Raw genomic sequence first — 26,071 nt, 5'->3', positions numbered from 1 at the left:
TGGATGGTTTAGCCATAACAAATCCTGCATTTTGGCGTTCACTTCTAACCCTATGACTCTGTGGTGTTTAAGTGGTTTGATAACATAATATCTTGCCTATTTTTAAATAAGTCACTTGACAAACTCAGGAGAGACCAGAGATGTTAGAGAATAACCACAAAAAAGCTCCACTCCGAACATTAATTTAAGGAATACTTCAGAAACACTCCCCCCGACCCCCAAACATTAACAAATGCTACTGAAATTATTCCAGAGCTGCAGGTGTTTTTTTTTTTTTTTTTTTTTTTTTTTTGAAAGTACAGGTTTCCGCAGCACTAGACATACATTAGAGCAGTGGCTCTCAACCTTTCCATTTTACCCCTTTCAGGAGTCTGATTTTTCTTGTGTATTCTCAAGTTTCATCTCACTTAAACTACTTGCTTACAAAATCAGAAATAAAAATACAAAAGTGTCACTGCACACTATTACTGAAAAATTGTTACTTTCTTATTTTTACCATTTAATTATAAAATAAATCAAACGGAATATAAATATTGTACTTACATTTCAGTGTATAGTTTATAGAACAGTATAAACAATTAATTATCTGTATGAAATCTTAATTTGTACCGACTTTGCTAGTGCTTTTTATGTAGCCTGCTGTAAAACTAGGCAAATATCTAGATGAGCTGAAGTACCCTCTGGAAGACCTCTGCATACCCCCAGGGGTATGTGTACCATTGGTTGAGAATGACTGCATTAGACTGTGGGCTCTGTCTTCCTAGATGCATTCCTACTAAGATTCCCCCTTATAAGAGATTCACGCATTGGAAGGTGTAAAACAACATACTGTATTTTCATTTAAATACACAGATTTAACAAGTAATTATTTTTAGTTTAAACCAAGCAAACATTTATCTCCTACTGGCTAAGAATCTCTGATTTCTAATGATAAGTTGGAGAGAGCCATCCTTATACTTTAAGAGCCATCCTTATACCTTAATGTTAACTTACCAGGGTGGGGAGAGGGAAAAATACTAAAACAGAAATGTAGGTTACTTTTCAAAGGGCACACAGTATTCAAATATAAAACTTATTTGACTGTAATGTCACAGTCTGATTAAAAACAAAAAAAAAGAGACACACGATACCCTTATTTATACAAGGATTGGGGAACAGGAGACAGCAATGGACTCCTAAAATTAGAAAAATCACCTAGAGGTCATTAATTTGTTGGTTCATCCTGCCTACTATGGGAGTTATGTTATTAATGTTTTTATTATGCAAATACATCTGCAGCTTGTGATGTCTGAACAATCTAAATATATACTTTAAAAGTTATATTAATGCAGATTATTAATAGTACAATATTTAACTAACTATACATGCTTCAGGATGGCACTTTTGCTTTTAGATTCTCATGAAGTAACTGATTTTTCTGTTCAGGTTCAGAGTACTGCAAGAGGACGTTTACCAAAAATGATTGATGGTTAGAACGTAAACAAAGAATTTCTGCTCATACTGTATTCATATTTTTCTACACAGAACAAAAACAATTTGCATTTTGGGTCTAAACTAGATGATAGTGTCTCTTTAAATCAAGTCTTGACCCAATTTTTACAACTAAACCTAATTCAGAAAGAACTTGGTTTTACATACTGCTGCATGTCAAATGAATACAGATGTGTAGTACTAACATTAGTAAGAGACAGCAAAGATTTCCTTTTTCCCTTTATTTTCACATACCTTGATGGGTATTTCAGTGAGTAAGCCGCAGCCAGGAATCCACCCAGATTATGGCCAAGTAAAATCATTCCGTCCAGCCCTACCTCCTGTCTCCATTCTTCTACAGCTTCTATAAACTGATTTTCTGCTCCTTCTGCATCAGTGTCAAACTGTGGTCTACTACTACGCCCAAATCCCAAGAGGTCAAATGCATAAACAGTCCTATTTTCGCAAAGGTCTTCAAAATTGAGAGCCCAAAGTCCAACACCTCCTCCAAACCCATGGAGGAGAACAAGTGGAGTTTTATATGAGAGGTCCTGAGAGAATGTTAGCGTCCATATTTTATTTCCATTGGATATGAAGACATATTGTTTACTGTACGTGCTTGTGATACCTGAAGGGAAAAAAAACATAGTTCAGATACTTTTTATTTTGTTAGTCATATCTAGCAGTCTGTTCAGTGGAAGCTCAGGGCAGGAATATCAGGTATCTTTCAGAGCAGGGTCAAAGGTCCTAAACAAGGGAACACTGAGAATCTATACTACAGTCATGTTTGCTTCATTACAATGCATTAAAAAAAGCAATGATTGTTTCTGAAGAAAAATTACATGAGATCTGAGTATATTCCATATGTGTAAAAAAAATACTTACACTTCAGTATTTTCTCTTCAGCTTCTTTAAGATGTGGCAGTGACGTGGGGCACCATGCAGGAAGCCAACTAGATAGCCACCCTGACCTACAGTAGCAGTAAACACAAAATAAACAGATTTATAAATAAATTGTAATATATATAAACAAGCTACCTACATTCTGCATTAGCTGCAGCTTTAGAGATCTTCAAGTATTGCCTCAAGTAGAGCACACAAGTACCCCAGACCATTCTGTACAAGGACCACAATGAGCATGAGATGGAGTTTCAGCCTTTACTTTCTCCTGACTTATTAGCTTGTGTCATAAGCTTAAGCAGTAACACAACAGGGAAAGTCTGATGAGTGTGCTCGGTGAAGCTGCAGATAGCACAGATCAGATACACACAGAGCAGGTGATTATAGCAGAAAGACAGTCAATCAGGATTCAGCATCTGACAATCTGTATCCATTGCCATTCAATAATATTTAGTTACCTTTACAACAGTCACTCTGAATTATGACCTTTCTGTGTAAAAAAGTGATTTGCTTTAACCATCAGAATTTAGGAGCTGTGTTTCAATTTCTCAATAAACACATTTAAAAACAAATACTACTTTATCCTCTCAGGTGCTCAGCTCAATCAGTGAACTGAAAGCACTCAGCATCTTGCAGGAGCAGGCTCTTAAAAACATTAAAAAAAGTGTTAAACAAAAGTAAAACATGCATCCAACATCCCAAGTTTCATATTGTGGAAGTTCTGAAAAGCAGCATAGGCAATGGCATAAGTTTCTAGATTCAGGAAGACTGCACTGCATTGCTTTAACTACAATCTTTGTTTGGAAGAGTCTCTTTACACCCATAAAAGTTAGAAACTTCCAGGGTTTCAATTAATTAATTTAACTGATTTTAAAGTAAGCTCGAAGTCTGCAGAAAGTGATGGCACCCTCCTGGGAAAATTTCCAAACTTCCTATGGCAAGCGGACTTTTCAAATTCTACATCTTAAGCTAAGTCAGCTCATTAGGCATTGGCATCCAAACACACAGGCACCAACTTTCCAATGTGCTGAAGGATGCTCAACCCCTGACTCTGCCCCAGGCCCTGCCCCCACTCCACACCCTTCCCCCCAGACTCCACTCCCACCCCCTTCCCACAGCGTATCGCACCCTCACTCCTCCCCCTGCCCCAGCCTTCTGCATGCTGTGAAACAGCTGATCACGATGGGCGGGAGGCACTGATCTGCGGGGTCCACTGGTGGGCGGGAGGCTCTGGAGGGTAGGGGTGGAGTTGATATAGGGGCTGCGGCTCAGCATCCATTATTTTTTTCCCCGTGGGTGCTCCAGGGCTGGAGCACCCATGGAATTTGTGCCTATGTCCAAACATGTCTGCCATACATTCTCATGTTGATTTTTTAAAATACTAACAGTTGAGGAAGACACACACAACATAAGACAGCTAAATTAGAATGTCAAATCAAACTAAAGGTTACACATTTTCAAGAACCTTTTTCTCTTAGAATCTCAGTTAAAACTCTTCTGCATTTAAGGGGTTTTTTTTACATCATTTTGCCTCAATTATCCTTTTCCCCCCTTTATGTTTCCACTTTTTTGTTTGCCCAGCCTCTTGGCATTTGTGAAAGAAACTAAAGCAATTAAATATTTGCTTCTACCAGTGCTAAAGATTGCAGAACACTGCACCCAAGGATCACCTTAATGCTATATAAGGGACCAGTCCAATTCCCTTTAAAGGCATCAATGGAAAGATTCTCATTTTAAGTCACGGGAGTTGCATCTGACCCCATGGTTCTCTTTCAAAGGCCACTGAAGTCAATGGAAGTCTTTACACTGATTTTTAATGGGATCTGAATCAAGCCCCACAAGTATTTGAATACAGTTTGTTTCCAAGCTGCTGGACAAGACTAGCTATCTAAAATTTAGATTTTTATAAAAAAGTAAATTTGGCATCAACACAAAGCAATTTGGCCAACTATCAACCATCAACTTGTACCATGAAATTTAAAACAGTTTAATGAAAATTATCAATTGATATAATCAACTTAGTTTTAATTAATTACTGTCTTAAAAACTGATTATAACAATACCTTGGTATCAGCTGGGCCACCATGTTAAGTCAAATGTCTCTTCCAGTGATATTCTAAGCTGAAGAATATTACCACATGATCCTGAGATCAGCAGTTTAACACCCACTCGCTTCTCTTCCCATCCCCTCAGCCCAATACTGTATAAATTCCTAAGACATATCTTGATTAAAAAAAACCCTTAAAATTTCTTTAAGGGGAAAAACATTTTTAGCAATAAAGAAATTTCTCTACTGTTAAAAGACAGCTGTAACAAACATGTCAAAATGGTAGCAGTGCAGGTCTGCTGATCATCCTCAGTGTTGTCCAGGTCCACAGTTCCCACTGCTTGAGAGTCGCAGTCACCTCTTACAGGAACCTGCAGCACATGTCCTTCCCCCTCCTCAGCCAGCACAGACTGAGCTGGGCTGCCTCTTTTTATCTGTCCCTTCCACCTGAAACATGCACAGCAGGGGCAAAAGGGTGTGGTCTCCTGTCCCATCTGATGGATTTCAGTGTTAGTTCCCTGATTGGTCAGGCCCCGGTGCCCAGTGCTGTGTTAGTACACCCATCACACTGTTATTTGTATCTGTTCTTTGGGATAAGCAAACTTCAGTCTTCTGAAGACAAGTATTTAGTTTCCTCTATCTATGATAAATCTGTCATATTTAAATTACTAAAAGTAGCTTTATTTTTGTATTGCCTATTTTAATTTCTGTTAAATAAATTTGAACCCTACAACAGGTGGATGAATTATAAAAGGAAATTCAAGGTTTAGAGTTCTCAGAACTAAGCGAGTATATATCTTTGTATTTATCTGAATTAAAGGTTTTTCATATTTTTCATTCCAGATTCTTAGTTTCGTGCCTTTTTTTAAAAAAAAGACAAGATTTTTGAAGAGCGAATAAGTCTTTGATATGACAAACAGAGCAGTAAAAGGTGATCCAGATCAGGCAGGAAAATGGCCAGGGTACCTCTATCATCTACATAAAAAGGTTACACACTGCTGGGGTTGAGAAGCAATGCACACAAGGCCTTTGACATGTGGAGTATGTAATCCTGACTGTGATAGGCAGATGGCAACAGTTAGCATGTATTAAAAGGATACAGTCAATATGAAATCTAGTCAAAGCTTAAAGTAGTTTCAGGTCCTACACTTTCCACAGAATCTTCCTGTCAATTTATATAGTTTTACAATCATATTTTCTTTTCTTTTTTTAAAAAGTGGTTTCATTCCTCAGTTGCTGTGTGAAGTTACCAAACAAAAAAAATCAACTAATATTGACTATACAAAGAGAAACAGACACTCACTATACAAAATGTTATCAAATACACTAAGTAAACAAAAAGGAAAAATAGAGAAAATAACCTCTCTAATCTTTGTCGAACTCATTTTTGATTACCCTTGTAACACCAATAGGCAAAAAATTTCAATGAAGTATTTTTTTTGAAGTAGACAATGTCCTTTTAATGACATCTTTGACTTGATACAACACTGATATGGTTCCATGTAGGACAGAAACTACAGTTCACACAATCTCCAAGCAAGTGCAGGTTTACCAGCAACCATCTTAAAATAACCTGAAGAAGTCCCTAAGGGCTTGAAAGGCATGGGAGCTTTCAAAACTATGTTCAGAGCACGAGTCAGAGGAAACTTAACTAGGTTGCCGCAAAGTGCATGGGGACCCCATTAACCACAGCACAAGTAGGCCTCATTCAAGAGAGTACAAACTTGAACCCAGAGGAAGCTCAAACAGCTCCCTTATCTAGCTCATCTCTAAGAAAAGTTAATTGCCAATCCAATCCTTGGTTTAATGTCTTCCATGACATCAAAGCCAAAAAGTTCTTCATACCATCTAATAAACCACGGAGGTGGAACCACCTAAGAATGGAGCAGTGTGGAAAAAAATCACTATCTGAGAAACCCTCCCAAATTAGGTGCATCTGTCAATATTCATGCTGTAAGATAAAGGTGAGCTTCGTAGTTTGAACCACTTGAAACAGGAGATACCATCCTTAGGTTAGGGAAAAGAGGATTTTACAACAGCTACAAGTTTGGAATATCAAGGGACAGGATAATCTCGCACTACCAAGGTTCCTTTAGCTATTTCCGTGGGTATTTTCTTATTTTTACTATCAAGAGTAGATGCATATGGGGAGGTCAGCGGGAATATGTAGTCTTGTCAAAGTCACATGTTTGAGAGTGTTTGTACTCCCAATGCAAAGGGTCCCAGAATTAGCTATGTAACAGCAGTCCCACTTTGCATTCTGTATGTTCAGTGATGCTTGTTGGAAGAGAATCTGAAACATAAACTAGCTGAGCTCCAACACACCTTTCTGAAGTACACTATGGTTGAGCTGGCCATACAGGTCAAGATATCCACAATATGGATCATTTGTACAGCAATTAGATTTGATGCTTTCCAATGAAGTACCGTCCCTACCTCTTCTGTCATTACTCAACAGCCTGGGTGACTGTTTATATACATAGAATTATAGAAATGTAGAAATGGAAGGGACCTTGTCAGGTCAAGTCCAGTCCCCTGTGCTGAGGCAGGGCCAAGTAAACCTAGACCTCTCCGAGTTTGTCCAACCTATTCTTAAAAACTGGAAAAGGATTTCACAACCTCCCTTGTTAGTCTCTAAGATGCCACAAGTACTCCTTTTCTTTTTACAACCTCCCTTGGAATCCTATTTCAGAGCTTAACCATCCTTATAATTAGAAAGCTTTTCCTAATATTTAACTTAAGCCTCCCTTGCTGCAGATTAAGTCCGTTACTTCTTGTCCTACCTTCAGTGGAGATGGAGAACAATTGATCCTCATCTTCTTCATAACAGCCCTTAACATATCTCAACACGTACTAGGTCCCCCACCCAATCTTGTTTTCCGAAACATGGCCAGTTTTTTAACCTTTTCTCACACATCAGGCTTTTTTAAACCTTTTATCACGTTTGTTGCTCTCCCCGGACCTCTCCAATTTGTCACATCTCTCCTAAAGTGTGGTGTCAGGACTGAACGCAGCATTCCAGCTGAGGCTCGCCAGTGCTGAGTAAGTGGGACAATTACCTCCTGTGTCTTTCATTCAACACTCCTGTTTATATTAGCTTTTTTATAACTGCATCAAATTGTTGACTCAAATTCAATTTGTGATCAGCTATGACCCCCACATCCTTTTCAGCAGTACTACCTCCAAGCCAGTTATCCCCAATTTTTGTTTGTGCATTTGACTTTTCCTTCCTAGGTGTAGTACTTTGCACTTTATTGAATTTCATCTTGTTGATTTCAGACAAATTCTCCAATTTATCAAGGTCATTTTGAATTCTAATTCTGTCCTCCAAAGTGCTTGGAACCCCTCCCAGCTTTGTGTCATCTACAAATTTTAGAAGCATACTCTCCACTACCTTATCAAGTAATTAATAAAAATATTGACTAGTACCGGGCTCAGGACTGACTCCTGTGGGACCCCAGAATCTCCCAGTTGGATTCCGAACCACTGATTTACTCTTTCAGTATAGTCTTCTAATCAGTTTTCCACCTAATTTATAGTAATTTCATCTACATTACATTTCCCTAGTTTGCTTATGAGACTGTTATTAAGGGCTGTAACAAAAGTCTCACAAAAAATCAAGAGACATCTCCTGATTCCTCCCATCCACTAGGCCAGAAACCCTTCCAAAGGTTGGTCTGGCATGATTTGTTTTTGACAAATTCATGCGGGCTATTCTTTATAACTCTATTGTCCTCTAGGTGATTACAAACTGATTGTTTAATTATTTGTTCCAGTATCTTTCCAGGTATCAAAGTTAGGCTGACCAATCTATAATTTCCTTGTTTCCTCCTTTTCCCCTTTTTAAAGATGGGAATTATGTTTGCCCTTCTCTAGTCCTCTGTGACCTCATCCATTCCCCATGAGTTTTCACAGAAAATTGCTAACGGTTCCAACATTGCTTCAGCTAGTTCCTTAAGTATCCTAGGATGAACTTCATCAGGCCCTGCTCTCTTAAACATATCTAATTAATCTAAATATTCTGTAGCAGCTTAATAGTGGTAGCATTGTTTTATTTGGATCCCTAACAGGATCTACCATCAGGAGGAGTAGTATGTGAGTATATCATACCATTCTAGCCTTCTTCTGGGAATATGTAAGGCCTTACATGTCACATGGTTCCAGAAACAGATACAGCAACCTTAATAAGTGTCTTTGTTTATTGGGATTCAGGAGTGGGGCTCTAAATGTATCCCTTCATGAAATTAGCTTCCACCAGTCACCAATCAAGAGAGGCTAGTACTTCTGAGGTTATAGTGAAGAAGACATAGTTCTGTGACTGAGAGGACCAGTGAGAAAGGAAAAGACTGTAGAAGACTTATTTGGAAGAGTACCCAGGAACTATATTTAGGCAGTCCACCTTGGAGGCTGGAACCTGAAAGCACTGCTATGCTGAAAGCTGAGACTACAAATACTAGATATAAATAAAACTTTCCTTTGTTACTCTCTGGCCTGAAGGAATGTCTTCTCAAATAGATCAAATCAAAACGGACTCAAATATACTAATGTCTGAGAAAAAGTTAGGGTTCCTAGCTGGGAAGCAGGCTGCTGTCCTTAGCTTCTCTCCTGAAGACCCAGGAATACAGACATTTTAGAAAGTAGTGTGATTAAGATGACATTATGCTAACAATACCATATATCTGAACAGCCTAGCAAGCACCTCTGCGGAAACAAAGGACAAAAACTGAGCTGCAGCCAGCATACCCTTTTACAGGGTACCTACCATCACAACTCTACTTCTAGTTTGACTGATCATATCCACTTGTCTGGGATGGCATGAGACAGTTATTCACAATGTCTGGAAAGGCTGTCAAGCACAGCTTTAACAGAGAAAATAACTATATTGAGGACAAAACTGAAAATTAGTATTGCATGGATTTATTAATGCAGCTGTTACAACAAGGTTTATAAATATTACTAAAAATCAACATTTGAGCATAATATACACAGATGTTATAAAAATTTAGAAGAGAAAAACAAGCTAAAAGCATAAAGCAACATACTTATGTTTGCATCCTTGTCCTGATTTCAATTATTGTACTAATTTTAAAATGTTCTGCTCATTTCATTGTTCTTGTATTTATTGAAAAATTAAAAACAAACCATGCTATAGATCTAGGCAACACAATAGAATCATTAACTTTTCTATGATGTCCCAGATTACAATATTCTAATCTGTTTACAGCAAACCCGGATTTAGCTGCAGAATGACCTCAAAAATGTGAGAAGCAAAATTTACATGTTTTTAATTGCCAGTATTACCACAACTGGGTTAGTGGTATGGGGGGTATTCATATACATGTAGTTAGTTAATTCAGGAGTTTCTTTCCAGGTCATTTGTAAATCTCATATATGGTTGGCTTCAATCAACATGGAGAATCTAGTGCTTTACTGCATATAAGATTATGATACTTATTGCTCTGGACAATCGTAGCTGGGGAGGTCTATCAAAGAACCAAGAAAAAGTGGTTTATAAGGGAATATGATAAATAACCTTCTCAACCTAGTTATTGTGATTATTCGCCACATTTCTAAAGTAGTAGAAATTTTGTTTTGTTTCTTTTGAAGGTCAGTCTCAATTATTCATGCAGTGTACCAAACCTTAAATTGGTTAGTGCTACTTTGTAGGAAAATGTACAGAATATCTGAGTGTCAGATAAATGCCAACGGACAATAAAGCCTGTTAAAACTCATCAACTCTTCTCAGCCTTAAGGTCAGGTCAGAATACTGACACTTACACAACTCTAACTTTGTATTTGAAAAGAGTATACAATGAAATTGATAACCTGACTATTGCACTGAATTTCCTGTTTAAATCCAAATGTTTTTTGGTTTTACAACTTAAACAATAACCTTTCCTCTCACCAGACTTCCAATTTGTGCTGGATGTCTATAGAGTAGCTGCACTACTGGATTATCATGGAAAGGGTAAAGAACCTATTGTAGTTTGCTGCCTAAACACTGAGATGAACAGAGGTGGTTGTTTTCAGACCTAATGAATTAATGAGATGGCCTCTGTGGATTTCAGTTGGATTGCACTGGTACAAAACTGAGACACATTAACAGTGGAGCAGATACAGAAGTACAAACCAATATCAAAAGGGAACTACAGATGCCTTCCTCTGCTGCCTTCTGCAGGCAGTGTGTTTAAAAAAAAACAACCCCTCTCTTTTGCTAGCAAGAGAATTCAGAATTGTAGGGTACTTTGCAATTTAGATATGAAAAATACTATAAGGCTCAATCCAGCAAGGTTCTGAGCACAATGGCTACAATCCAGAAAAAACATTTAAACGTTTGACTTAACTGAGACTACTCATGTGTTTACATGCTTTACTCCATCAGGGCCAGAGTGCTCATCACTTTCCTGGATCAAGTCCTAAAGAGCTACATAAATAATAACAAACAAACTTGAGAAAAGGAAAAGCAAATGGGAGAGCTGGGCAACTACTGTCCTAGAAAAGTCAGGTTAAAAAATTACATTAAAAAAATCTTTAAATTAAAACACTATTATATCATTTTGAACTGGAGTGGAAAGCAACTAGCTGAAAAGGGAGTGGATTTTAGTCAATATATATGACTACTTTCTAACCTGCATAGAGTCATGAAAACAATGAAGATTAAGCAAGTACAATTTCACAGAGGAAGCATCAATAGCCATCAAGTGGCTGATATATTTAAATATGGATAATATATGAGTTAAAGATAAGTGATGAGATACACCACTTTTTTGAACTTTGGGGAGGAATGGCCAATAAGTTAGTCTGTTCCACTGAATTTACACATGTTCAGTTTTGAGCATTTTCTTCAGCATCACTGAGTTCATGTGCCTTCATGCTATAAAAGCAAAGAAAACTTACTACAGCAATAAAGCATCCACTTTTCTGTTCCAGGGAGCTTTTTCAAATTAAAAAAGGCTCTTAAGGGCAATTCTACTCTGAAAAATGACGTGGCATCGTGTAATCCCACGTTTGTGTCTAAACTACTCCATATCAAAATTTATTCCATTTACAAGATGTTTATTCTGTCAACTCTTTAAACTCAACCTAGGATCTGAGACTCAGGCTGTGGGGTTTTTTTTTAACCTTATGCATCACAACCAGTAATAGAGTTTGCAGTACAAATTCTACTTCAGTTACTAAATTTTTAGTTCCTTTTAAGGTTGTGACCTTAGGACAAACGGAGAGAAACTGTCAAGGATGACACAAGCAGTTAGTATGGAATAAGAGGGCGGACAGCAACCACAGGTTTACAGCAGGCTAATTTAGAGAAGAGTTCTTATTAGCATCTCATTTCCCATTTTGATAGTTTAGTTATTTGAGACAACCTGAAAACTGAACATAGCTTACATGGGCGCTCACAGCAGGATGTTACGTTTCCATACCAACCTATTTGCTAGCCACCTACTAAAAAGGACACCATCAATTTAAAAAAACAAAAACAAAAACCCACACACACAAACAACAAAGCACACTTCTCTGAACATTTTTATTGACTACTATTACTACTACTACTATAATTGAAATGTGTTACAGAGAGTATTTCTCTTTTCAGTTTATTTACTTTGTGCATTGACAGTATTTTGTATCTTCAAGTTTCACTGTTTGTCTTATTAAAACATTTAGTCACTTTCCTTTGACTATATGGATCTTTCATACAGCGTCAGAGGAGAAAAATACTTTTAAAAGAATATGAGCACATGATTGTAAAACTACAAGAAATTGGAAAGAAGACATGGACAGGTACAGTACCAGAAAGTACTTTAAAATTTTTTTAAAAAAAATCAAGTTAAATGATTTTAAGTTGCTAACTCCTTGAATCAAATCTAATACCATTTTGCTATTTGGTTACATAGTACTGAAAGACCAAATTGGGACAGGCCTTTAAAATACAATAGACTCAAAATGAAGCACAATCCTAAAAAACAGGATGTAGTTTTAACAGACAAGAGTTTAATTTCACTAATATGTCTGGGTTCTGTTTCTTCCTCCTACACACAAGATTTTCAATAAGCCAACAGAGCTAATAGACTAATCAGAACACTGGACCTCAAAACAGGAGACATTTTAAAGCAAAGTAAATTTACATATTATTTGGGATAGTATTTCAGGCAAAGCTGAAATCTTGCTGTGAAAGGGAAAAAAGCTTGTGGGGGTGCAGAGGGTTTTCATGTAGGAAAATGCAGGAAATAATTACAGAGGACCAAGATGAATGCATGATGAAACCATCTCCTTTTACATTTGGAGTGAGAAACCTGTATGTATAATATAGTTAAATTGTGAGACTCATTTTTACAATAAGTGACATGAAAAGAGGTTTGAAATATAGTACATTTGGATCTAAAATGAGTGACTTACATTGTCAGATTTGAAAGTTGACCGATTTCATAAGTAACATATTTAATAACTAAATGAAAAAAGAGTTTGTTTGTAATATGTAAGGAACATGCCCTGCATGAAAACTGGTGACAAGGAACTGCAGACAAATTCACAATAGGTTGAAAGAGTTGCCAAATTAAACAGGCTAGTCTTCAAAGTTAGACAAGTCAAGAAAATAGTTTTTTATGTGAGGAAAGTAAATGGGTCCACAAGGGTCCATTTGCACTATACTGTGAATCTTTTCCATTTCGAATTTCATCTACAAGACTGATTCCAAGAAGGCTGAAGGAAACAAGTCAGCTATTCAGAAACACCACATCTACAGATCTCTAACCTGGTCCGTTAGGAAGAGGGCTCCTGGGTTGGAATAGAGCAGGGTGTCCCAGTGTAAGACCAGGCCTCAGTCTGATGGGGACTGACTGAAATGATTACAAATGTCTAGCGGCAGAATCCATTCCCATGCTTGCAGAGCTTTCCAACACAAGAGGCATAACCTGATTCCTCCCTCATTGTTTCTATAAACATGGCAGTTCAACTTCGTTTGAATCAAAGCGACCTTTTGGGATATCAGCTCTCTAAAGATGAGGAGTACATTTAAGATCACATCAGTCCAGATGCTTTATGAGTAGTAGTTATTTCTGAAGAGACCAAGCTGTGTGAGTGAAGAGTTTCTTCATGTGGATTGGAAGTTAGATGTAGTGACCACAGATGCAATTTGGATGGGAGATTCCAAGGACAGGAGATAAGCTCCAGAAGTGGCACATGAATGTTAATAGAATGGAATACAGCTCATGTTCTACCCACTATCACTACCCTCAGAGATTACAAATCTTCAAGAGTGTGGGGCCTTGGAGAATATACTAGAAAGCCTAAAACACAAAGTGAGAACCCTGGTGGATGGTATCCCTTGCAAATACCAGTTTGGCATTTTCCATAAGATCCAACAGTTTTATGGAGCTGTTTCATGGTTAACTTTGAAGCCAATTTTTCCCTCTTCCAACTGGATTATCACCCTATTTATAAAGCTCTTTAGAAGAATTTCAAGCCAAAATGTTCTGTGACTACTTGAGTGTTACTGAATTATCCAACTGTTTTGCAACATTTAAAATACTGCGTATGATTTTGAAAACTACTGCACAATATTTCTAGGAAGTGTCCTGTACATCATACCTCCTGATTTCAACAAGAGGCTCTTGGTAGCTTATTACAGAATATTGCTACATTAGGTCAGAGGTAAAAACGCCTTCCTTGTATATTTATTGTATCTTGAACTTGGTATTTAGAACAGTCAGCACCTACTTTATTAATGTTAAATTATTTAGAAACATTGCATTTTGCCACTTGAAGTTTCCTGTACATATAAACAGCATGTTACATTGGCCCCTGACTTCCCAAATACTAACAAGAGATTGTAAACAAGGTAAGTAATACACAATTAATCTCTTCTGATTAGTATAGTGATATTCTAGTACACCATGACATTAGGAATAGTTGGAACAAGCTGCAAATTCAGGCAGGAGAGAAGATCAACATTACACTGGTATTCAGCATTACACTGGTACTCAAATTTGGTACAGCTCCCCTTACCTGAAATGCAGCAGATGGGTACTAGCTCACTCCTCATACTATCATGTTCCTATCCCTCTTCTCTTCTGTATCCCAGCAATTCCTCACATCCTTTTCTGCCCCTTGTGTATTTTTTGTTTTCTAATTTTTGTTTCATTTTGATGCCTCCTTTTGCCACTTCCCCTCCCCACATTCCAGGGTGTTGAGAGGGCATTCACTGATGCAGTGGGGTCAAGCTGTGACGAAGTGGGACTGTTCTTAATGTTTCCTCTGAATAGTGTGGGGGTGCCTCAGTTTCCCCTAGGCAGTTCTTAAGTATCTAGGGAGGTGGGGTAAGGGTGTATGATCATTGCAGAGCCCTAGAGGGCATGTGTGTGCAGGAGTCTGGACACAGAGAATGGCCAACACCCTGTTTCCTGGCAACTGATGGCCTGGGCCCTTCCCCCCCTGCAAGGTGAGAGCTGAAGGGTTGGAGAACAAAGGAATCAGGTGACCACCTGGCCCGGGAAAGGAACAAAGCCCAGACGAGGAGGGGCTGGAGGGGGTTTTCAGTTGGGGGCTGGCTGGGACATGGAGTGAAGTGCAGACGTGGTTGTCTGGCTCACTGCCCCCCAAAATGGACCCAGCTGAGGGGTCCCGTTCTCTGCACCTGCAAGCTCTGTTTTAGACCATGTTCCTGTCGTCTAATAAACCTTCTGTTTTACTGGCTGGCTGAGAGTCACGTCTGACTGCGAAGTTGGGGTGCAGGACCCTCTGGCTTCCCTAGGAGCCCCGCCTGAGCGGACTCGCTGTGGGGAAGCGCACGGAGGGGCAGAGGATGCTGAATGCTCCGAGGTCAGACCCAGGAAGGTGGAAGCTGTGTGAGCTGTGTGTCCTGAAGACAGGCTGCTCACAGAAAGGCGACTACCCCAGAGTCCTGACTGGCTTAATGGGGAGCAGTTCCAGAGCATCGCCCAGGGACTCCGTGACACAAGCATTATGTGCTCTTGCAGCTGAGATGAGTACTACAAGGGCAAAGTTTAAATGATCAGACTGCTGCCTGAGCCTGCATCCCAGTACACCCACGCTGCTTGCACAACTGGCTGTACAGTACTACAGGCTGCCACAAGAGAACAGGAGGTCACTAAGCACATTTGCAGTTGTGAGAGGCATATCTGTAGGGCCTTACCAAATTCATGGTCCATTTTGGTAAATTTCATGATTTTTAAAATCCTGTGACCATAAATTTCATGATTTCAGCTATTTTAAATCTCAAATTTCACGGTGGTGTAATTGTAGGGGGAGCTGAGGGGGAGGGGTGTTGCAAGATTATTGTTACGGGGGTTGAGGTACTGCTACCCTTACTTCTGCTCTGCAGCTGGCAGCAGTGCTGCAGCTGGAGAGCAGTGGCTGCTAGTCAGGAGCCCACTCCAAAGACAGAGCCCCGCCAGCAGCAGTGCAGGAGTAAGGGTGGCATGGTATGGTATTGCCACCCGTACTTTTGTGGTGGTGCTGGCGGGGCACTGCCTTCAGAGCTGGGCACCCGGCTAACAGCTGCTGCCCTGCAGCCACCCAGCTATGAAGGCAGTGCAGAAGTAAGGGTGGCAATACTGCAACCCTCCTCAAATAACATTGCGACCCCCCCCCACAACTCCCTTTTGGGTTAGAACCCCCAATTTGAGAAACACTGGTCTACCCCATGAAATCCGTACAGTATAGGATAAAAGTACACAAAACACCAGATTTCACGGACCGTGACATGTTTTTCATGGCTGTGAATTTGGTAGGGCCCTACATAGGTGGGATCATTCAGCTTTTCCTGACCACCACCACTCTCCTCTGCCTGTGCTCCAAATCCCCAGACAAGCTTGGTATCCCTTTTCTCCCTACCCCCAAAGCTTGTGAAACACTGCCCTATTGCCTCACATTTCATCTAAAAGACATGTCAAACTACTACAAAGACATGGAGGATAATTAATGCTAACAGGTCATGAAACCAGTCCTTTCCTGCTCTGATTTCATCAACTCTGGAGGAGCAGAAACATTCAAAGTTCAAGATCAGACACTTCCCCTTTAAAAAAAAATAATTTACAAAGCAGTCACAGCACCAGCAGTAAAGAAATAAAGACTTTGTGTTTTCTTCCCATTCTTGTCTAATAAAACATTATTTTACACTTGTATTTGATACTGAAATCCAAACAAACCTAACCAAGAACATTAACAAAAATATTATACTAGCAAATAAGAGAAAGTACTTATTATATAGGACTGAACTTTACCCTTCCTTCACTTCTGTAGCCTCTTGCTCTCCAGATTTTCCTACCACTAACCACCTGCTTCTCCTGCCCCCACACTGTCAATCACTCAGGACTTTGTATTTAAATCCCTCCTCTTTTCCCTCTAACTTTAGCCCAGTGTGACCTCATCCCTTAGCTTCAGTGACTCAGACATCTACCTCTCTTCCCCTGACTTCTCTCCTGTTATCAAAATCTCTCATCTGGAGCTCTCACTGCCTGCTCAACCTCAACCTGGCAAAAACTGAGCTATCTACCTTTCCTCCCCCTCTTCTCCCTTGCTGTCAATACCAATGACACCCCAAAAAGCTATGCTAACGGCATGTCAAATTTGCAAAGTCAAGTGCTCAAAAGTTAAGACATGCCAAAAATAAGATTGCAAATGTAACCATAGTGAATAATCAGAAGAGACTACAGATTTTTTTTTTTTTTTTAAATGGGAAGGTTCTTCATTTGTGTTTTCAGTTTTCCACCCTTTAGTTCTCCCACCAAAGGCCCTGTATTGTGGTGACCCTCTTGGGCTCACAGTACCTAGATCGGGGTCAGCAACCTTTCAGAAGTGGTGTGCCGAGTCTTCATTTATTCACTCTAATTTAAGGTTTTTAGAAGGTCTCTTTCTAGAAGTCTGTAATATATAACTAAACTATTGTCGTATGTAAAGTAAATAAGGTTTTTAAAATGTTTAAGAAACTTCATTTAAAATTAAGTTAAAATGCATAGCCCCCCGGACCTGTGGCCAGGACCCAGGCAGCGTGAGTTCCACTGAAAATCAGCTCGCGTGCAGCCTTCGGCACACATGCCATAGGTTGCCTACCTGTGGCCAAGATACTGTTCCTCCCAGTGCAACAGGGAGTTGGACCAGTCTGCAAGAGTGAATATACTGCATCATGAAAAGGACCTAAGGCACAATTCCTCCTAGTGCAGCTCCTCACTGCATAAATGGCCCTACTGAGCACAGAATGAATTGTGAATGTAGTACTAGTGAAAGGTTTGTGCTAGGCCGATAGCCCTGAGGACAGAAGTCTTCATTTTATCTACAGTATGGGCGTCAGTAGTAGATTTCCGAACACTACTTCCCAGATATCTATTACCCCTGTTACTCAAGATTTTAAATATGATTCAAGAGTTAACAGATGACTATCATCTTCCTCGCCCCACCCTGACACTTTATTGAGAGGGAAGGGACTAGAGCCCAGATGATTGACTGGCCAAGCAAGCTGGTGGAGGATTTCTGCCCCAACTCAGCAGGGACTTAGCCAACTAGCCACGGAGAACAGGATCCTCCACCTGAGGTAATGGGTAGGACTTTAAAAGTGTGCAATCCCTGTAATCTCACCCTGAATTTATAGCCCTGTGCATGCACGTACCATGCTGGCACGGAGCACTGAGTGGGGTATGTTTGATTATTAAAGACATACTCGACTTGGATTTTTTTTTTTACTTGAAAATGTTTTGAAAGTATGTCAATATTTTCTTTTTACCATTGCACTCACTAGAGAATTACTGAAGGGTGGGGAAAGAAGGGAGGTCTACTCTTTATGCCTTCTGCAACCTTGTGGGGGAGTCTGGGGGCTGCCCTTCTGTCCACTAAGCCCATGTTTGGGCTTGAGAAGGGAGGGAGGAGAAAACCTCTAGCCTGGCAGTGTCTACCTTGCAGTACTTGAGGGAGACTTAAGAATAAAATATTTGATTACAAATTCAAAGTGTGCCATGCCCTGCAATTTTTAAACTGGGTGTTCAAATTAAACTCATCACTACAAGGAGGAGGAATGAAGTACTGCCTCCCACTTCTTCACCTACAGCCCAAGGAGGAGCTGTGATGTGAGCCCGGAATGATCTTAGCAGCTGCTGTCCCTTCCCTCCGGTAACTGTTGAGCAATTCAGCTGCTTTGTTGACTGTTTCTCTTCAAGCCTGAAGGAGAGCAGGATACAAGAAGTTTGACTGGCTCTGCCTGAGCCTAGAGGAACGATGGCTCAGTTCCCCTTCACCACATTGCCATTAAGGGCAGCTCAGGAGAGGGGAAAACAGAAACCAAGAATGAACTACTCCTTATGGATCCCAGGTTCTCTGCCTCAACCCCTGCATAGGCTAAAGCAGCCGAGGGAGTCCCCCCAAAAAGGAGAATCTCTATAAGGTGACCAAATGTCCCAATTTTATAGGGACAGTCCCAATTTTGGAGTCTTTTTCTTATAGAAGCTCCTATTATCCCCCACCCCATCCCGATTTTTCACGCTTGCTGTCTGGTCACCCTAAATCTCTAGCACTGGCCTAAGTGGTACAAGGAGAGCAGAACAGAGAGAATCCATCTCCAATATTGACTGCAGCAAATAATCTGTTCACCCCTCAGACTGAGAAGGCTGGATATCACTGTTCTAGTCCCTATTGCCGTTAAACATTCCTCCCAGGGAAGTTTCTAGATGGGAGGCCTCCATCTGCAGGGATCGGAAATACACTATCATGATCAACTCTCCTCTCCTCTCAGCAGCAGGCCAGGGGTGAGGAGACAGCCTCCTAACTGTGTCTCCATTGTGGCTCCACCCAGAAGAGAGGGGAGAAAAGACACCTTCCCAATGAAAGCCACAGTGCTCCCCTTCCCAAATCTATGCAGGGGCAGGGAAACTGCATAAATACACTTTCTAGAGTGGCTAAAATAAAACTTGCTCTTGAGCTTTGAGGACAGTACATGAATGTGATGCAAGTGCATGAGACCAGAGAGTGAAAGCGATGATAGACAGAGAAAGGCATCTGCCTATACACAAACTCCTATCAATGCAAAAGGCCAAACTGAAAAAGGGGTGCCAAATTTCCTTTAGTCTGTGTGTAACACTGGGCACTGGGGTAAAAGTGTACATCCCAGTGCACCTGTTTTTGCCCATGTTCCCTTTAAAACTGGAAGCCTCTGCTAGTCATGTGACTTACAAGAAACTACATAAGTCTTGTAGACTTTTAGGGAGGGGAGCAGACAGGAGAGACCCTGGGTCATGGAGGAACATAGAGCTCTTTACTATCAGGTAGAAGGCCTGAGAGGAAGACCTTTTAAGGGAGCAAGAGTTGGCTGGGAGGGAGGAAGTCCCAGCTGATGATGAGAGACAAGGACTAAGACAAGATCCTGCGGGCAGTGACACTGTTTTGAGTTGATTTGTTTTGAATCTTCATTTCTAAGTTAAAGAAAAACTGAGCAAAAGAACTATAACTGTGCAGATATTTGGAGCATGATTTCATTACCCTACCTGCTTACGCTTTGTTTTAAATTTTAAGGTGCGACAGCCAGACAAATCTGCAGTTGACAGTGTCTCTTTAAAGAACAAGTAAATGATTATGAATGTTATGCAGTATAGTACCCTGAGTGTCTTACTGGAAGTGCTTCATGAGTTCAAACCTACTGAATTCATCACTGCAGATTTTAAAACTATATTCACTCTGAGACTGTAAAAAGTCTAACATCTCCAACAACATGCCTCACAAGTAAAAACCCAAACTAAGAAAAGTCTCAAAGGATAATGGAAAAACGGTTATGAATATTGGAATTGCAATGATTCCTGCAACATAGTTCTATATATTATTGCAAAGCACTCTTAGTTTTAACTAGTTGCTGCAAGCCATTCCATCTAAATTCACCAAAAAAACCCACCCAAAGTTATTTTTAAAGAAAGTTACCACTTATCTTAAAGACAACAGTTTTAATCCTTGAAACTTTTCCCCACATTTATGCAAACTGAGCAGTAATTAGTGATTTTATACGGAACGCTGACAAACTATTTCTAGATACTTTATTCTACATTGAAGATCCAAATATATTTAGTTTTATCTTCAGATTAGACTGTGTATTACATCTGTATGATTTTGCATGTTTTGATTAATATATTTTATAGTGATTTTACTATGCTATCACCACTATGCTCCCACAAAACACTCACGTTGCCAGATTTCAACTAGTTGAACTTGCTGCGTAACTAGGTGAATTACTATCTGATGTATTTGTTTTTAAAAAGATTAAATTTCAGATTTTTCCTTTATATACACCCAATATGTCACCTGTCATTGAGATATGTATCCAATCTGCAATTTTAATAGCATGCAGGTATTTCTCTACCAAACCAAACAATTTTAAATCTGAAAGTAATTAGTGTATTTCACTAATTCATACAATTTAAATTTTCTCTAGCTGTAACCAGGCTTGTTCACCTTGAAAGGATGACCATGCTTTAAGACTAGCCAATATTAAGAAGCAGTAATGCAAATACTCTGTGCTAACTGTTCAAAGCACTAGCATTTCACCACTGCCAATGCACTTTTTGATGTGCAAAGAGGAGACTTAAGGTTTCATTTTCAAAAGTGACTAGTGATTTTGGGTGCGCAATCTGAAAGACCTTAAAAGGGCTTGATTTTCAGAGGGTGGATGCTGAGCACTTTCTAAAAATCACACCCCTTTTAAAAGATGTTATGTTGGACACCCATAATCAGTAAACCCTTATGAAAATGTAGACCATTTTTTCCTAACCCAAGGACTTTATATTCTAAGAACAAAATTCTGAAAAGTGCTGTGTGAAGATAAGAAGTTGGGAGCACGCAGCACTACCCAAGAAGCACTTAACTCCCCAAAGGATCAAGTTAGGCAACTAATGCAGTTTAGAGCCAATGCACTGAATGAGTCTGAGAATATGAAGCAGGGATATTTTAAGACTCACTTGGTAAATCATCAACAGGAGGCTTTATAGACTGTGTATTTTAAGAAGAATGTTGTAGGGTGTTATAGCTGTGTTGGTCCTAGGGAATCAGAGAGACAAGGTGGGTGAGGTAATATCTTTTATTCAGTCGAAACCTGTCCAGCAGAAGTTAAGTCCACCAAAAGATTACCTCGCCCTCCTTGTCTCTCTCTAAAGGAGAGGGAGGTTTGTTTGGCACACAAACTACAGTGGAGGGGAAGATAGTTTCAAACACAAGGTGCAGCACTGTAGAAAATGTGAAGACAACGATTAAGTCATTCTGAATGGGCTGCTTGGGAAGAGAAGGAATAGTAGCAGAAATGTGGGTCAGGCCAATTTGCACAGCGGTTTAAAGGGGACTTGTGTTCTCAGTTGATGCTGAAGGGAAGTGGAAGTCAATGGAGAGATGGAGCGACACAGACAAAAGAGGAAAATTACCGTTTGGCAACAACAGTTTGTACGGGGTGGAGGAGACGAGAGATGTGAGTAGATCGCGGGGGGGGGGGGGAGTTGCTGTAGCTGAAGCAACTAAGACATCAGTGGTTTTGCAGTAAGAACATGGAGGAAGTGAGACAGAAAAAAACCTGCAGCGCCTGGGATGTGAGGGTCCGCTGCTGAGCGGTGTGCGGGGGGGCCGGGAGGGGGAATCTGGGGGTTCGCAGGTGTACATAGGCCGGAGGAGGTCCCCCCCAACTGCTGCCCCCGCCTGTGGCGCCGTCTCCCCGCCCGCCGGCCCGCGCTCACCCTTCGCTCGAGGCCTCCAGGTGCCCGTCCTCGGCCATGGCGGGAGCTCGGCGGCCGCGAGCTGGTGCCGGGGAGGCGGCAGCGAGTGACAACGCCAGGGCGACACCGCCAGCCATCACGGGACCCGCCCGCCGCGTCACCCCAGCCGGGCCGGCCCACCACAGAGCGTGCGGCTAGAGCGTCTCGGGGACCCGCCCCTCCCTGGGCCGGCCAGGGCAATGGGCTGCGCACGGCTGCGCGGGAGGTCGCGCGCGCTGTCAGCCGAAGGCCCCGCGAGCGCCCTCCAGTGCTCGGTTCTTCCCTGGGGAGCTCTTTGTGGGGGCCGGAAGGGGCCAATTCTTGGAGGGGGAGGGGAGGGCGCGTTCTAAGGGGGGGTTCTCTGTAGTCTCATTTTTTGTGTCATGCGCAAACAGGGCCCCCAGCAACGCTTTCTTCCCTGCCTGGGGCCTGAGCCAGGTCATTGAATTCAGGGCACAGGGCACGTTTGAGAAAGAGATTCCTGGAGGGTTGTGTTTTTTTTTTTAATGTCACATCCAAATGGTCTGATGACATATTTTCAGGACAAAAGAAGACAGGCGCCCTGTTGATGCTGTCAACAAATTCTCTTAATCCGTGTCAGAAGTAGAGTGCTCAAATGTCCTGAGTTGCCGGGGGGGGGGGGGGGGGGGCAGCATGCTTAAACACATCCTAAAAGGAACTTAAGAGCGGCCATGCTGGGTCAGACCAGTGGTCCCTCTAATCTAGTATCCTGTCTTCTGACCAGCGCCAGATGCTTCAGAGGGAATGAACACAAGAATTCGAGTGATCCATCCCTTGTATCCATTCCTAGTTTCTGGCAGTCAGCAGTAGAGTGGCTCTCAATCTTTGCAGACTACACTGCTGTACCCTTTTTAGGAGTCTGATTTGTCTTGCATACCCCAAGTACCTCACTTAAGCTACTTGCTTACAAAATCAGACATAAAATACAGAAGTGTCATAGCACGCTACTACTGAAAATTGATTCCTTTCTCATTTTTACCATGTAATTATAAATTAGAATATAAATATTATACCTACATTTCAGTGTATGGTAGATAAAGCAATATAAACAAGTCATATGAAATTTTAGTTTGTACTGACTTAGATAGTGCTTTTTATGTAGCCTATTTTTAAATTAGGCAGATGAGTTGATGTACCCCCTGGAAGACCTCTGCATATCCCCCGGGAGTATGTGTGCCCCTATTTGAAAACCACTGCTTTAGCAATAACTGGTTCTATGCTAGCAGATTAATTTTTGATAATCTAACAACCTCTAATACAGAAACAGGCAAAGGAAATCTCATTGAGGAGTACTACTAAATCTTCTGCCAACCCTGTGGATGTTATAGCATTTTTCTGGTTTGGTTTTGTTAAGAACCACCATCCCTATTCTTCTGCTTCCATTTAGGACCATTAGAAGAAAATGGATGAGGATTAGTGCCTCATTAAATTAGGGGGGAAATGTCTAAAATGATATTCAGGAAAAAGTATTTAAAAGGATTGGTTGCACAAAATGCTGTGGCAATAGTTATGCCTACATACACACTACACAATGTGTGTGTATAAATATGACACACACTCACATGCACCACAGATGTGCAAATATAAAATATGCATATTTATTTAGATTTAAATAATAAAAATATGTCTATTATAAGGCTCTAGGCAGCCTAACATAACTGATTAGAACTAGCAGCATTAAAATAATTTAAACTGAAATTATGCCAACCAGCCACCTGTAGGAATGCTCCCTTCCACCACCTTCATCTTTCTGGGAAGCATACTCTCAGCCCTCTCCATAAACCCTACCAAACAGATGTCTTTTGCAGGCAGCATGCCTAGATGGTCTCCAAATCTGGGCTACTTTTGACCAATATGGAGGACCAAGAGTGCAGTGCAGAAAATGGAGCAGGCTGCATGGAATGAAGGGTTAAATGCTGACCGGGTGCCTATAAACCAGCCACCAGTTTCTAGTACTTAGAAGATGAGTAGGAAGTGAGCAGGTAGAAGGATTGCAACATAAAGGCCCCAGGAATTGTGGGATGGCATTGGAGGTCTAGCTAGGACAATCTAAACAAAACTCAACTACACATACTTAAGTTGCATCTTTATTGCAAAAAGGTCAGGTAGGAGCATGCCTTAAAGTGAGACATACCTTAACCCATACTTCCAGTCATGCATGCAAACACAGAATCGACACTTATATAAGCATCTGTTTAAGGATTTTGTGCATGGATGATAGGGATTTGGGGCTAAAAAAGCCACACACACAAAAGCACAGAGTTCAGCCTGCAGTGTAGATATACCCACAGAAAACACCCTGTAAGCACCAACCTCTATTATAATGAGTGGGATCCAGCTCAAATACCTCTGCTTATCACAGCTGTGGTGGTATACCACAAGAGTGAGGGAATATCTCAGGAGGATAGGTCACAAGCCATTTAGGGATTTATAGGTCAGAGCATAAACCCTTAAGTGTTTACCCATATGCTCAGCTCAGTAAGAAAGCTGCTGCTTTTAGCACCAGCTTGTTTCCAAATGGTTTTCAGATGTAGCCACATGTAGAACATGTTGCAGCAGTAGCAACAGTCTAATTTTGAGACAGCAAAGGCATGAGTAACACAGTGAAAATTATATCTAAAAAGAAGGGTTATGGCATCCTAGCCAGACACAGATGGTAAAAACCCAGCTGGGTTACTGTTTGAATATGATCAGCACCAACAGGGGGTCTAGAATTACCATTAAACTGTGGTGGATGTACCCCATCAATATGCATACATATATGTATATAATATTTTCACTTGGCTATTAGTTATATTACTCAAATAACAAAGAGGCAAAAGCTTATGGAACAGGAAATATCTGTGAAAAGCTAATGAGCCCCCTTGCACACACATAGCCCAAAGGTGATTCCAGGGGAGGCAGCAGCACCAGACTGAGGAATTGATTCCCTCACAAGAAAAAGCATTCTCCAGCATGTTTACTAGAGGCCAGAGAGGCAACAGCAACCTAGCAGCTTTGAATTAGATTTTTGGGCTGGTTTTGGTTTTTAAAGTAAACCCTGACAATTATTACATGTGTAATTGGAGCAGTATTGAACTCTGACCATAATAATGGTTAACTAGCATTTATATTGTGCTTTGCATTTGCAAAGTGCCACACAAGCATTCATTTAATCCAACATATGTATATTAAGTTTCACCTCCCTCATGTGGAGGTGAGTAATTAGGGGGAGGGAGAGGCTTATATTAGGCATCACACACCCATAAAAGCAGAACAACAGTCTTAATGTTAAACCTAATTATTATTAAACTTATATAAACATTATAACTGAAGTCAGGCAGCATGATTCATAGAATCATAGAATCATAGAATATAAGGGTTGGAAGGGACCCCAGAAGGTCATCTAGTCCAACCCCCTGCTCGAAGCAGGACCAATTCCCAGTTAAATCATCCCAGCCAGGGCTTTGTCAAGCCTGACCTTAAAAACCTCTAAGGAAGGAGATTCTACCACCTCCCTAAGTAACGCATTCCAGTGTTTCACCACCCTCTTAGTGAAAAAGTTTTTCCTAATATCCAATCTAAACCTCCCCCACTGCAGCTTGAGACCATTACTCCTCGTTCTGTCATCTGATACCATTGAGAACAGTCTAGAGCCATCCTCTTTGGAACCCCCTTTCAGGTAGTTGAAAGCAGCTATCAAATCCCCCCTCATTCTTCTCTTCTGCAGGCTAAACAATCCCAGCTCCCTCAGCCTCTCCTCATAAGTCATGTGTTCCAGACCCCTAATCATTTTTGTTGCCCTTCGCTGGACTCTCTCCAATTTATCCACATCCTTCTTGAAGTGTGGGGCCCAAAACTGGACACAGTACTCCAGATGAGGCCTCACCAATGTCGAATAGAGGGGAACGATCACGTCCCTCGATCTGCT

The 26,071-nt window shown here is 40.8% G+C and overlaps 2 protein-coding genes across 4 annotated transcripts in view; one reads left to right on the top strand and one right to left on the bottom strand.

Annotated features, from left to right (window-relative positions):
• ABHD5 (abhydrolase domain containing 5, lysophosphatidic acid acyltransferase) overlaps window positions 1-22,339 on the bottom strand; it is a 44,227-nt gene extending 21,888 nt beyond the window's left edge. The window contains exons 1-3 of the mRNA XM_048838708.2: window positions 22,123-22,339; window positions 2,356-2,441; window positions 1,726-2,098 (exon numbers count right to left, since the gene is read on the bottom strand). Coding sequence (XP_048694665.1) covers window positions 1,726-2,098; window positions 2,356-2,441; window positions 22,123-22,238 — 575 coding nt within the window. The 5' untranslated portion in view covers window positions 22,239-22,339. The remainder of the gene's footprint in view (window positions 1-1,725; window positions 2,099-2,355; window positions 2,442-22,122) is intronic.
• ANO10 (anoctamin 10) overlaps window positions 21,596-26,071 on the top strand; it is a 284,606-nt gene continuing 280,130 nt past the window's right edge. The window contains exon 1 of one of the 3 annotated variants that reach the window (XM_048838696.2): window positions 21,596-21,860. In XM_048838696.2, coding sequence (XP_048694653.2) covers window positions 21,777-21,860 — 84 coding nt within the window. In that variant the 5' untranslated portion in view covers window positions 21,596-21,776. The remainder of the gene's footprint in view (window positions 21,861-26,071) is intronic. The other 2 variants (XM_048838697.2, XM_048838693.2) reach the window with 2 other exon arrangements.

Source organism: Caretta caretta, chromosome 2, assembly GCF_965140235.1.
Source record: "Caretta caretta isolate rCarCar2 chromosome 2, rCarCar1.hap1, whole genome shotgun sequence".
Classification (NCBI taxonomy): Eukaryota; Metazoa; Chordata; order Testudines; family Cheloniidae; genus Caretta; species Caretta caretta.
Note: the sequence above shows the minus strand (reverse complement) of the source record. Positions and strands in the feature narration are given on the sequence as shown.